The 14,708-nt window shown below is 39.1% G+C and overlaps 1 protein-coding gene across 1 annotated transcript; it reads left to right on the top strand.

Moving 5' to 3' along the window:
• Positions 1–2,746: 2,746 nt before the first annotated feature.
• LOC120379937 (olfactory receptor 5A2-like) lies at positions 2,747–3,676 on the top strand. The gene has a single exon (XM_039497451.1). The coding sequence runs from the start codon at positions 2,747–2,749 to the stop codon at positions 3,674–3,676; it is 930 nt and encodes a 309-aa protein (XP_039353385.1).
• Positions 3,677–14,708: the final 11,032 nt, after the last annotated feature.

Consider the following 14,708-nt stretch of genomic DNA (forward strand, 5'->3'; position numbering starts at 1 on the left):
ATACACCAGCACTATCTACTGGATATTGATTGCAGCAGCAAAGCAATTAAGAGAGCTGAAATCTCAGGACTCACTTGGCATGTGTCCAATAGGAATCAGAGGGCGGTCCTCTTCGAGAAGCCCTGAAACTAGGGTATATACACTGAGGTCACCATGTGCTCAAGAGAGTTGACTGAACCCAATACAAGAAGAAGCAGAACTGTAAGTGTACCCAATGCCTGAACCAGCCATGTGGAAAGGATTCCTCCCCATCTCAGGGTTAAGAGGATAAGAAGAAGTAAGATTTCATCTCAAAGATTGCATTTCCTCTTCTCTACTTTAACATAAATAACTGTAGGTTATCTTGCTGAATCTACACTCTCTAGTGAGACCTCAAGTAACCATATTTTAGAAAATAATTGTTTTAAACAATTGCTTTTAATATTCTAAACTTGTCCCTTTTAGACCAATCTAGTTAAAGAGACGTAACCACTGTCTTCAAAGTGTTTTAAAGGCAAGTGCACACTTAAAACTGTGTAATAAATAAAGAATTGAGAATTGTTGATCATAAGTAAATGTCATGAGAAATCTTGCAATTTGCATTATCCTTTGCTATAACCTCTGAGTTTCAGCTCTAGTCTGTTGCTTGCAGCACTGTACTCTGTGTGCAGTACACAAAATTGCTTGTGATTACATTTGAATGATAATGTGGTAATATTAATATGGTTCTGAGTGAATTAATGAATTGTTGGTTGGTTAAGAATAAGCAAATGTCTTGATTTGAGAAATATAGTTTAAGTTAAAAAGTTGACCTGAAAAACCCGCATCATTAAACTAGTACGAAAATTATCCCTGGACTCAATAAGAGGTTATCCTATTGGGATTCTAATATATTGCCAAATCTACTTTGTGAGATTTCAGCTTAAAAATCTAACTGGCATTCTGGCAAATTTATAAATCAAACCCCTTTTGTGCTCACAGGGCCAAATCCCCAGCTGGTGTGAATCAATGATCTGCATTTAAATGTTAATGGAAAAACACTGATTCACACCAAGTGAGAACCAGCCAATAGACTTCAATGAGATTAACTGGGAGAATAAATGCAACTCATGTTGGTAGGACAGTAATCTAGTTGTGACTTCCATCAAATTTTCTTTGAAAAATTATCCATATTCAATAGATGCAGTCCATGTACTCCTTTACTTGATAATGTCATGATCTTCTGTCTGTCCCCAATTTCAGCTATGCCACAACCAATTCATTGCTGCATAGCTCATTTTTAAATGTTATGGTTGCAGGCAATATAGAAAAATGATAGATGGTTGGGTGGATGGATAGATGGATAGGTCAGAAATAGTTGATTAGATAGACGAATGAATGGGGGGGGAGAGAGAGAGAGGAATGGATCAATATTTAGAGAAAAAAGAGTTTGTGTGTCAAAGAGGGACGGATGGACAGAATATGAATAAACAGATTCATAGATAGAGGGATTGATAGATATGTATGGGGTGACCAGAAAGAGAGAGAGAGAAACAGATGGATGAACAGATGGAGAAATAAATATTCAGAGAGGGAGAGAGAAAGAGAGGTAAATAGATTGATAGACAGGAAACAGTAAAGCAAGGCATTAGGAAATGAAGGAAAATGCCAGCTAACAGCAAGACTTACATGACTTCTCACTTAGACAACAGGTTATCACCAGCGTGGATGCAGTTCACCCTTCTCTACCTGAGGAGCTGTGGAAAGAAATTATCTCTGTTTCATGGAGAAAGGAGGAAGAGAGCAAAAAAGGGCATATTGGAAGTCACTGGGAGTCTAGAATTAATTCAGCAAAAGGGATGAGGTTAAAATGGCTGGGATTTTTAAAGGTTCCTAAGGGAAATAGGTGTCCAAGTCCCATTGAGTCTATGGCAATTGGGCTTCTAACTCCCCCTTATGTCCCTTTGACTATCATAGCCATTAAATACTGGTAGAATGAGTATCTATCTATCTATCTATCTATCTCCTTATACACCCATGTAGCTATCTAATCAACTGTCTCTCACCTATCCATCCACCCATCCATCTTTAGATATCTCATCTAAATCTGACAAACTCATTTGAAGTGAGTGAATATTTATGAATGCATAACTTATTGGGAAAAAATAATCCTTGTTTTCTAATTGGGAATTGTACTCAGGTACCTTCTTATTTGCAAAGATGTAGTATTTATTTGAATTGTTGTTTAGTTTTGATTGGACTTGCACTGGTCATATGTTCCTGTTTCTGTCTCTTTATTGGAGAAGCATAATTCATTTATTTATTTATTTTTATGTAAACAAAAGACAAAATCTGAGCTGGAAAATTGAATCTTCCAAACATTCTTTCCCATAAGATTAAAATTCACTGTTCTCAATTTTTTTTATGATTCAGAAGGCTAATCACAGAACACACAGTTTTTCTCTGTGCAGACCTGTATGCTCTTTAAAACTCCCTTAACCATGAAAAATAAACTCAATCCCTGCAAAGGGTCAGCATCATGAATTAGCAAACACAACATGGGTCTGGACAAAGCAGAAACAATATATTATTCCAGTGAACTACTTTTGAAGTATTCATATCAATCCAGACATCAGTTGTATCTTCAAGAAAAAGCAGAAGGTCTCTGTTCTTTCCAAGATCCAAATTAAATCTGCCCTTATCTTTCTCAGTTTCTTCATCCATTAATGACACTGTTGACCTTTATTTCTTGGTTTTCCTATCACTGCAGGCTATCACGATTCTGAACATGCTAATGGAGAATCAAACCACACTGACTGAATTTACTCTCCTGGGTCTTTCCAATGAGCCACATCTCCAGATTTTCCTCTTCCTGTTGTTTTTAGCTATTTATCTAATCACTCTCTTAGGGAACATGATGATAATGCTGGTGATATGGGCTGATCGTCACCTTCACACCCCCATGTACTTCTTCTTGAGTAATTTATCGTTTCTCGACATCTGTTACTCCTCAGTCACAGTCCCCAAAATGCTGGAGAGCTTCCTAGCAGAGAAGAAGACAATTTCTGTCCATGGGTGCATTGCCCAGCTGTTCTTTTTCTTTTTTCTAGCTACCACAGAGTGCTACCTCTTGGCTGTGATGGCTTATGACAGATACACTGCCATATGTGAGCCACTGCATTACTTGAAAATGATGAGTGAACCGGTCTGTATGTGGATGGCAGGTGGCGCATGGATAGCTGGCTTGCTAAATTCCCTTGTCAACACTCTCCTTGTAACTGACTTACACTTCTGTGGGCAAAAGGAAATTAACCATTTCTGCTGTGAGCTTCCGGTTCTACTACCACTTTCTTGCACTGACACGTTTATCAATGAAATGGTGCTGTTTGCCTTCACTATAATTTTAGGGATGCTCTCCCTCTTGTTAACCCTGGTCTCTTACATGTTCATAATCTCCACCATCCTGAGGATACCCTCCAAGGAGGGAAGATGTAAAGCCTTCTCCACATGCACCTCCCATCTCATCATGGTTGGATTGTTCTATGGGACCGGGCTTATAAGCTACATCCAAACTGACTCTAGCTACTCTCTCACTCTGAAAAAGGTGGTGTCCATCCAGTACAGTGTCTTAACTCCCATGTTCAACCCCATCATCTACAGCCTGAAGAATAATGAAGTGAAAAGTAGTGTGTGGAGAGTGCTCAGAAATTGCAAATAGGAAGAGATTAATGTGAATTTGGTGTCTGAGGGTGAGATTTTTAAAACTGCCATAAAGTCAGATTTTTAAAGATATGTGGGGCATATGGGATTTTCAAAAGCATCTAGGTGCCTAACACACATTTAAATCAAATCCCTTAACCATCTTTGAAAATCTCAGTCATAAGACATGATGACTATTAGCAGTGAAATCAAAGTATCTATAAATGTATTGGTAATGTATAATATGTCTGTTTGTCAGTGCAAGATCCTCAGCTGGTGTAGCTTGCGAAAGATCCATTGGGCCACATGGATTTATGTGAGGTGTCGACCTGGCACATTGCTTTCAGTAGAGCCATGCCAAGTAAAACCAGCTGTAGATCCGGCATCTGGCATGCTTTTAGTGGAGTTACACTGATATAGAAAAGCTAGGGATCAGTCTTCTTGACTCCATTTGTGTTATATCTATTTATACCTACTGGAGATATGATTCGTTGATCCAACTCACCTATGCTAAGTTACATCACCTGGCAATCTGAGCCCTGTTTTTATATTGAGAAATTCTTCTCACAGTTCATCTATAGAAAATTAAACATGCTTATAGTACTGCTGTCCTGTTCTCCTACATTTGTTTCACTCAGCTATTAAATTTCTTCTTAATAAAAATTAAATTCTTTGGTCCATCTCTTTTCTCTAGAGATCCCAATCCTCAACCTCACTCTCACTCCAACCCCTCTGCTCAGCTTCCACCAAAATTGTACAGCACCTACATTTTTGCACACACACTGATGACCCATGCCAGGCATCATAAACTAAAAAAAGAGAGTGAGTGATAAAAAAATGGGGAAAGATAGGTGTTCCACACCTACCTCTGAGGTGTGTGGTGGTAAAAATAAAAAAAAAACTACCTAACTAAAGTCCATTCCCATGAGATGAGAACTGGAACTCCATTTACATGTGTTTACTTTTGACTATATGCTATATATGGGGGGGCTTCTCACCGGCATCATGCTCCAAGCTTGCCTACCTGATTGGGCCCTGTGTACCTCTACCTAGTGCACCTCAAAGTGACCCACACCATACTGATATGTGTGTGATGTGTGTGATTGTGTTGTGTTGTAGCAAGCATCCCTCGTGAGATGATCATTGAGAAATGTCATGAACAGTAATATCATGTGTGTATATGTGTGTTTGTACCTGTTTGTACTGAAGAGTTATTTTGTGTGTGTGTGTGTGTTACTGAAATACAATAGAGGAGAGAGAGACCAGCATTTCAGTGGCAACAAACAACAAGGAGGTAACTGACAAGGAGAGACCAGACAGACATGTGTTGATGTGTGTTCAAAAAAAAACAAAAAAAAAACTCTCAGAGAGAGACTAGAGAGATGGGCCATGCTGCCTGACCACTGCTGTCTCAGCAATCAGCAAGGATCTTTTATAGCAAAAGAAGAATGTAAAAAGCTCCTCCCCCATCTCAACATCTGGAAGATCATTTGGAAGATTGGTTCCTGACTGGGAAGGGGATCCTGCTTATGTAATCATCTAGATGCTTGTATTATCTATTAGGGTGAAAAACCACTTGATTCAGATCTTGCTTAGTCTGTAGAATTTAGTCTGCAATTTTATTTTTTATTTCTTATGTAACCAACTTTGATCGCTATGCCTGCAATTTATAATCACGTAAAATCTACCTCTCTGTAGTTAATAAATCTGTTTTATATTTTATATAAAACAATGTGGTTTTGGTTGAAGTGCTTGGGGAATCTCAGCTCAGGTTCACATGGACTGGTGCATGTCCACTACCCTTTGTCAGAGAGGAGAACTAATTAATGAGCTTGCACTGTCCAAGGAGATTTTAGCAGTATAAGATGATATATTTCTGGGGTGCAAGACTGGGAGCTAAGGTGATTTTTGGTACCTTTCTTTATACAGTTCATGAGTGGCTTAGAGAGGATTAATGCAATTTAGCTGGGTGTTCATAGAATCATAGAATCTCAGGGTTGGAAGGGACCTCAGGAGGTCATCTAGTCCAACCCCCTGCTCAAAGCAGGACCAAACCCAACTAAATCATCCATGGTTGATTTAGGTGTTGGTCTCCACATGTTGATGGCTGAGTGATTACAGCACCTGGAGAGGTTTGCTGCTTGTCCCGGGCATAGCATTGTGAAAAAGAGCAATAATAATAACCATAATCATAAAGGGCCAGACTGTGATACATTTACTCTACCACCATTTAGGGACACATTTTCAAAAGTATTTAGGTAGGTGAGACACCTAGGTGATTACAGCACTGGAGAGGTTTGCTGCTTGTCCCGGGCATAGCATTGTGAAAAAGAGCAATAATAATAACCATAATCATAAAGGGCCAGACTGTGATACATTTACTCTACCACCATTTAGGGACACATTTTCAAAAGTATTTAGGTAGGTGAGACACCTAGGCCCAAACCCATCAAGGGACTTAGTGTATGTCCACACTACAACTGCTACAGTGGCACAGCACAATAGTATAGATGCTTCCTACATCAATGGAAGAGATTTTTTCCCCATCTATGCAGGTAATTCACCTCTTTGAGAGAGGCAGTCACTAAGTCAATGGAAGAACCTAGCTATCAATGTACGTACCATCACTCGGAGAGGTGTTGTTCCTACAATGGTGGAAAACCTCTTCCACTGCAGTAAGCTGAGTCTATATGAGCTTTTTCACATGCTGCTATAGTCCCCACAGTGTAGACAAGCCCTGAGTATCATACAGACACATAGAGGGATCTGGGCTTTGTTAGGAGAATGTACACTGGTTTTGATCTGTTTCTGTAATTCTGATACATATCCTGAAGGAACTATATTGAATTAAGTTAAACCTTACTGAATTAGAATTATAAAACTGAGATCACTGCGGGAGAATCAAGTCTCAGGTTTACACCAATAGGTTTTGGGGTAACAAGGGGAAGAAGGGGAGTGTGAAAGCTCAGACCCATCGCTCTAAAGAGAAAAATGATACAGGATGCAAACTGTGACACCGGCAGACCAGGTGCCAGCTCATGCCAAGGCCTCACTGAACCCAGCTGAATGCCCAGCTGGAGACGAGTCAGGTTCACCCAGGCATTAGTATTGTTAAATAGGTATTAGATTTATAAAGATGTGTTTAGAAATTGTGCAACACTTGTGAGTTGCTGCCTGCATTAAGCTCACTTATAATGTCTGTATCCATGTTCTCAGTGTTTAATATTTAAGCGTTTGCCCTGTAACTGTAAAAGTGTTTGCCCTGAAACTGCCAAGAAAGGAGCATTACCAAGTGTGAAATACGAGTTTACCACAAAAGATGTCATCTCCTCTCCAACAAAGAAAGGCCCATAGACACCAAACAAGCCATCAGTGGACCAAAGACTTTGTGGATTGCTTGCCCCTGCCCATCCCCCTGCCCCATCACACACACACATCTCATCAACTTGGGCTCTAGGTGCAAGGAATAAAAATCCATGTTAAGAAATTGTTGTCTCTATACTGCTAGAACTCTCAGGGTACATCTACACATCAACTAGACACCCATGGCTGGTCTGTGCCAGCTGGGTCTCAGGCTGCGGAGCTGTTTCATTGCTGTGTGGATGTCTGGGTCTGGGCTCTAGCCCCCTTTGAGGTAGGAGGGTGAAAACCCAATTTTCCACTGAAAAACTGTTTTTGATGGAAACATTTCAATCAGCCCTAGATAACAGCATACTGAAATCAGAGATTTCAAAGCAGTAGCTGTGTTAGTCTGTATCAGCAAAAAGAACAAGGAGTACTTGTGGCATCTTAGAGACTAACAAATTTATTTGAGAATAAGCTTTCATGGGCTAAAACCTACTTCATCGGATGCATGCAGTGGGAAATACAATAGGAAGATATATATACACAGAGGACATGAAAAAATGGGTGTTGCCCAATGTGGGAGGGATAGCTCAGTCGTTTGAGCATTGGCCTACTAAACCCAGGGTTGTGAATTCAGTCCTTGAGAGGGCCACTTAGGGATCTTGGGCAAAAATCAGTGCTTGGTCCTGCTAGTGAAGGCAGGGGGCTGGGCTTGATGACCTTGCAAGGTCCCTTCTAGTTCTAGGAGATAGGTATATCTCCAACTATAAAAAAAACTATGATGAGAGTAATCAATTAAGATGGGCTATTATCAGCAGTAGAAAAAAAAACTTGTGTAGTGATAATCAGGATGGCCCATTTCCAACAGTTGACAAGAAGGCGTGAGTAACAGTAGGGAAAAAATAAATTAGCATGCAGAAATAGTTTTTACTTTGTGTAATAACCCATCCACTCCCAGTTTTTATTCAAGCCTAATTTAACGGTGTCCAGTTTGCAAATGAATTCCAATTCTGCAGTTTCTCGTTGAAGTCTGTTTTTGAAGTTTTTTTTTTAGGTCTGTAATTGAGTGACCAGGGAGGTTGAAGTGTTCTCTGACTGGTTTTTGAATGTTACAATTCTTGAAGTCTGATTTGTGTCCATTTAATCTTCTCTCTCCCATTACAAAATAAGGAGAGAGATTGAGAGTCTGGGAGAATAAATCCAGCTCAGTACCTGTTCTGGGTAACGCTTTGTGTTTACGCATATTGTGACTCATTAGCCCCCCCCCCACTCAATTTTAAAAACCTCTTTGTGATCGCTTACCCATTATTACTTAGTGGCTGTGCCACCAAACTCCAGTGGGTGAAAGGGCAGCAGAATACGCAACAAGGAAGTGTTTTATAGTCCTTCCTCCTAATTCTCAGACTTTTCACAGAAGCAAGTAATTCATATCTCCTTTAAATCATTTTGTTGTTTTGTTGTTGACTATGCAATAAAAGCATGGGAACTGACAGGAATTGACATAGGAATTATCAGGTTATGCATCTAATCCAGCATCATGTCTCCAACTGTGGATAGAACCAAATGCAGCAGAGGCAGGTATAAGGACCAGCCATAGGCAGCTGAAGGATAATCAGTCCCCTACATTAGGTATCATCTTGAATCTCTAATAATTAGAGGTTGGTGTAAGCACTGAAGCATGAAATTTAACATCCCTTCCAAAATGTATGTGATTATCACTTAACCCTGGATTTTCTTGATATCCATCAAATTGTCCAATCCCTTTTTGAATCTTGTTAAGATCTTGGCCTGAACCATTTAATGTGACAATGAGTTCCACAGTTTAATTACCTGGGAGGGGGAGTATTTCCTTTTAATGGTTTTGAGTTTCCCAAGTTTTATGTTTCAGTTAGCCTTAATTATTATGCCAAAATTGAACTTAGTGAGATTATTTAAGCCAAAGCAATTGCTCTGACCAGCATATACTGAGTTTCAATATAGTTGTATTTAAAGGATGTTTTAAAAAAATTAAATATTGACAAAATATTGAAAATTCAATGAGCCTATGAAGAGCAATGTAACACTTTTTAAAGTGAAAAAAAAACAGTATTTAAACTGGTTAACAGAGTTTAGCTGTTCCATTAGTGCAAATTGGGACACAATGGTGATTATGGAAACACAACTGCTGCCTCCATAGTACATTCTCTTACACGGAGTACATTTTTCCCTCTCTGGGTGTCTAACAGATATCAAAACTGATGGACAAGAATAGAACTTCCCAATTGTAGGTGTGATCCGCAAATTCAGGGTTTGTACTATGATGTTTTGACTATTGATTTTTCATGTTTCCTTCACCCTCAACAATGCTCACAATAGATATTATGTACATCAGTAAATATGATGTGTGTGATGCTTTTGCTGCTGAGTCTTTCTGCCTTTTGTAAATGAGCCAATGTACTTGTCACCTTTCGAAAACCATGTAGTAATACAGCTGTCTAAAGCAGTTACCACTGTGGCTAGATCTCTATTGCAGAATCCAATTTCAAAATTGTATTTACATTAATTAACTGCATTACATTGAATTAAATGTAGTTTCTTTGGGCTGCTAGAAGGAGAGATGGAAAGGGTGGACAAATAAACATTAAAAAGGAGACCTTTTAAAGCTTTCAGGGTAAATTTTCAAAAGCATCCAAGTCCCATTAAAAAAAAAATTGGAATTTAGTGCCTGTTTTAAAGTATTTAAGTGTCTGAAGATACAGAAAGCCCCTAAGGTGATTTTCAAAAGTGCCTAGGCACCAAGCTTCCAATAGGAGTTAGTTATCTAGATCCAGATTTTTAAAAAATATTTAGGTGTCAAACTCACTTGAACAACCTGGACCTTGAGTGATTCGAAAAATCTCAGTAGGCAGCTACCTGCATCTTTGGGTGCCAAAGTACCTTTCAAAATTTGGTCATAAGTGCTTTTGAAGCTTTTACTTTTAATTTTACCTGAAATATTGAGTACTAAGGCCAGTTGACGTGCAATTTAACAATAAAAAGGTAAAGACTTGAGGTTTTCTGTGTGTTTCATGTTTCTGTTTGATGTTACTTGTTGGGGTTTTATTGTTATTATTAATACCTATTTTTAAGGGGGACATTCAACATCAGCTATATAGTGAGACACTGGTTGTGGCCTTAATTAGAGGTGTAGGGTGTAAAATAATGCACTCAAAAGGATTACTAACAAAATAGTAAAATGTATTCCAGAAATCAGGGGGTTAAGCAAACTCCTTTTTCATAAGAAAGGAAAAAGAAAGAAATGGAAGGCATTTACAAAGAACTCTATGTTTATGTATATAATTAGATTCCAGGATTGTCAAAACATATCTCAGGTCTCTTTTTGTTCAGAATACCACAAGGTTTAATCACCAGTGGGATTTGTGGTCTGTTACCATCCATTTTTTTAAGTTCTCAGCCATTTTGACTTTGCAAATTACAGCTATCTGATGTACAGCTACCATAAGGCATGTATCTATGTCATGCCCAGAGTTCTAAAACACTGGGATTTCAGCACTAACTCAACCCTTACACTACAGCTAATTTGCAGGCAACCATTTCATTGGCTGTCCGAGGGAGACTGCACACATATCTGGTTACATGGCCCAACTGCCACATGCATTTCATATGTTGTTTCTGATACTGATATTGATGATATCTAGATATCTAGATAGATAACAACTCACGATTTTAAGCCAATCTCATGATTTATTCAAGGCCTCACTTGTGATTTTTAAATAGGAAGGATTGGCTTTGCTCCAAGCTGAAATTGCAGCTCTGATATATATGCCAATCTTGCAAAGACACACACATGCTTTGAACTTAACACATGCAAGTAGGAGTAAAAATGTGCAGGTGTGTTGGAAGCTGCAAACCCAGAGCCAGAGATTGGGACAAGTCCACTGAAACCAGTAACACTTCTGACTCAGTCAAGACTGAATATTAACTGATTTAGTATTGAGTATTCAGTATTTAACCCAGTGGGCCAGAAAGTCCAGTCAGCCAAGTTCACTTTGCTCCACATACATTAGCGTGGAACAAAGTGAACAAGAAGTGGCTGGAGAAGGCATCCGGAGACTTTCCCCAGTGTAGCTCTGCTGGCATAAAGCTGGTAGGGCAGCTCCACTGACTCCTATGCAAGCTCTGCTGCCTACCTGTGCCACTTCCTACATGGGCTGAGGCAGACGGTGTGGAGGGGGTGTATCAGTCGCATGCTGTGATCGTGGGAGCCAGAGCTAGAGTGCACAGGGAATAGCAAGAGAGGGGAATGGTGGAGGAAGATAGGACCTGACAATCAGTGGAATAAATGTAATCTGCCTACCTGCCTGTGCATCTTTAATTTACTGTTTGGGCCGTCAAGTATCAGAGGGGTAGCCGTGTTAGTCTGGTTCTGTAGAAGCAGCAAAGAATCCTGTGGCACCTTATAGACTAACAGACGTTTTGCAGCATGAGCTTTCGTGGGTGAAAACCCACTTCTGAGAATCAGGGCCCTGTAACCGATCCCTCCACAGCCAAAGCAGCCCCTCCTGAGCTTTACATGGATGCATTGTGACAAATAAAGCCTACTGAATTTGGTCCAAGAATAGCAATACATTACGAGCACTGAGCCAAAGATTGGGGTGTTTACTCCAGTCCCTAGTCCAACAAACTCCTGCAGACAGAAACCCAGTAGGAGTTTTGTTTGAATAAGAACTGAGTGGCCAATGAGGGCAGTGCCTTCACCTGGAACTTTATAGCAGAACACCACATCTGGTACAGTTAAGATTAAAACCAGCTTTCTGATTAAGTCTTGACTCTTCTAAGTGCTCTAAAATCCACACAGTTGCTCAGAATGCTTTGAAATTTGGGCTGTATCGTAGGGACCTGGGATAGGGTTGCTCAATTAAATTTGGGGCCATTTGACTGACGGGTTCTGGAGATACAGCACCTGCCAAAAAAACAAAACAAACAAACAGCTTTTATAAAGATGGATGACATCTACCAAAAAAAAAAAAATTGAACACAGATAGAGATCAAACCAGAGCTGAGCTCATCACACCAAGGTCTGTTGCATGTCTGAGTTAATGACTTGAGATTGTCGAAATAACAGGCTCAATTGAAATTATTTAGTCTAAAATTAGACTACTAATTAGAGATCAGTACAGCACTGTATAGAATGCAGAAGTAAATAGATACATTACTGCCCTTTGTTGTCAGACTGAGAGCAGGATATGTGTTTTTCTTGAAGTGACGCGCAGTTTTCATTCCCCCCAACCTAAGTTTTCATACCACTATCATCATATAGGATTTCAGACAAAGAAAACCTAGTTGCGAAGAATGTTCTCCCAGAAACAGATGTTGTGATGTCATTTCTATACAGTCTCAGTTTACCTGACTCATGTGAGAAGGCATGATTCTTTACAACTGAGAGGACTAACAATTCTTCAAGGAAATATCTCTCAGTGGGTCTTTCTTATCCCACAATCATTCTTCCACGTTGAGTTCCCCAACAGAAAACATCTGTTATAACAATAATCCCTTTTTAGTTTCCCAAGTCTGTATATGCTTATGTCCGCATTTTATATATATGTTAAGGAGACGGTTTCCAAGCATATCTGGAGTTTTATCGACATGAAGGCACCCTGGAGTTACTAAATGCAGCATAATGAATAAATTCCTAAATAGGGTTACTTATTGGTCAAGACCAGTGTTCTAGGCCTTAGACTTCAGACATACTCTTTGTTGAAGTTAACAATTCTAAAGAATTGTTAATATATATAAATCAAATACCGTATATTCCGGCATATAAGGCGACCGGGCGTATAAGACGACCCCCTAATTTTTTCATTAAAAAATTAGTTTTGCCATATACTTGCCGTATAAGATGACCCCCCCCTTCTGCGGGGGGAAGTCAGAGGGCTCTGGGCTGCCTGCGCTGCCTGCTGAGCCTTTTAAATTCCAGCCATAAGACGACCCCCGATTTTTGGGGGTTGATTTTTAGCCCAAAAACCCGTCTTATACGCCGGAAAATACGGTATACAGAATGAAAGAACTAAAAGTATTACTATTTCCTAACAGGTACTAACTGGTCTCACACATTTGAGAGTTACCCCAACAGACTCCTAAGGTGCCAGACTGCTTACATGGCTTCTAGGCATCATACTAACAAAGAACAGAGAGATGGTCCCTGTCCCAAGGATTTTACAATCAATGTTATCCCAGTTTAATTGGGAATTCTGCCTCAAACAACCAGATAGTATCAGAAAATCTGGCCCTAAAATTTAAAAAGACTATCTATCTATCTATCTATCTATCTATCTATCTATCTATCTATCTATCTATCAGGGTTGTCAAGTGATTAAAAGAATTAATTATGATTAATCACACAGTTAAACAATAATAGAATACTATGTTTTCTAAATTTTCAAAGTATATTGATTTCAATTACAACACAGAATACAAAGTGTACAGTGCTCACTTTATATTTATTTTTATTACAAGTATTTGCATGGTAAAAAACCCCAAAAGAAATAGTATTTTTCAATTCACCTAATTAATTAAGTTGAACTTACAAATATACAATTATGTACAACCCCCCCCACCCCCTGCAAAATGTAACATATTAGAGCTTGCAACTTCACTCAGTTCTATTTCTTGTTCAGCCAATTGCTCAGACAAACAAGTTTGGTTACATTTGCAGGAGATAAAGCTGCCGGCTTCTTATTTGCAATGTCACCTGAAAGTGAGAACAGGCCTTCTCATGGCACTGTTGTAGCAGACGATGCAAGATATTTACATGCCAGATGCGCTAAAAATTCATATTTCCCTGCACACTTCAACCATCATGTGTCCATGCTGATGACGGGTTCTGCTCGATAACCATTCAAAGCAATGTGGACTGAAGAATTTCATTTTCATTATGAGTCAGATGCCCTCAGTAGAAGGCTGATTTTTTGTTTGTTTGGTGGTTTGGGTTCTGTAGTTTCTGCATCAGAGTGTTGCTCTTTTAAGACTTCTGAAAGCATTCTCCACACCTCATCCCTCTCAGATTTTGGATGACACTCAGATTCTTAAACCTTGGGTTGAGTTGCTGTAGCTATTTTTAAAAATCTCACTTTGGTACCTTCTTTGCATTTTGTCAAGTCTTCAGTGAAAGTGTTCTTAAAATGAACAACATGTGCTGGGTAATCATCCGAGGCTGCTATAACATGAAATATATGGCAGAAGGCGGGTAAAACTGAGCAGGGGACATACAATTCTCCCCCAAGGGGTTCAGTCACAAATTTAATTAGCACATTATTTTTTAATAAGCGTCATCAGCATGGAAGCATGTCTTCTGGAATGGTGGCCGAAATATGAAGAGGCATATGAATGTTTAGCATATCTGGCACATAAATAATTTGCAATGCCATCTACAAAAGTGCCATGCAAATGCCTGTTCTCAATTTCTGGTGACACTGTAAATAAGAAGCAGGCATCATTATCTCCCGTAAATGTAAACAAACTTGTTTTTCTTTGCAACTGGCTGAACAAGAAGTAGGACTGAGTGGACTTGTAGGTTCTGAAGTTTTACATTCTTATGTTTTTGAGTGCAGTTATGTAACAAAAAAAATCTACATTTGTAAGTTGCACTTTCACGATAAAAAGATTGCACTACAGTACTTGTATAAGGTGAATTAAAAATACTATTTCTTTTATTATAATTTTTACAG

This window comes from Mauremys reevesii, linkage group 13 (assembly GCF_016161935.1).
Source record: "Mauremys reevesii isolate NIE-2019 linkage group 13, ASM1616193v1, whole genome shotgun sequence".
Lineage (NCBI taxonomy): Eukaryota > Metazoa > Chordata > Testudines > Geoemydidae > Mauremys > Mauremys reevesii.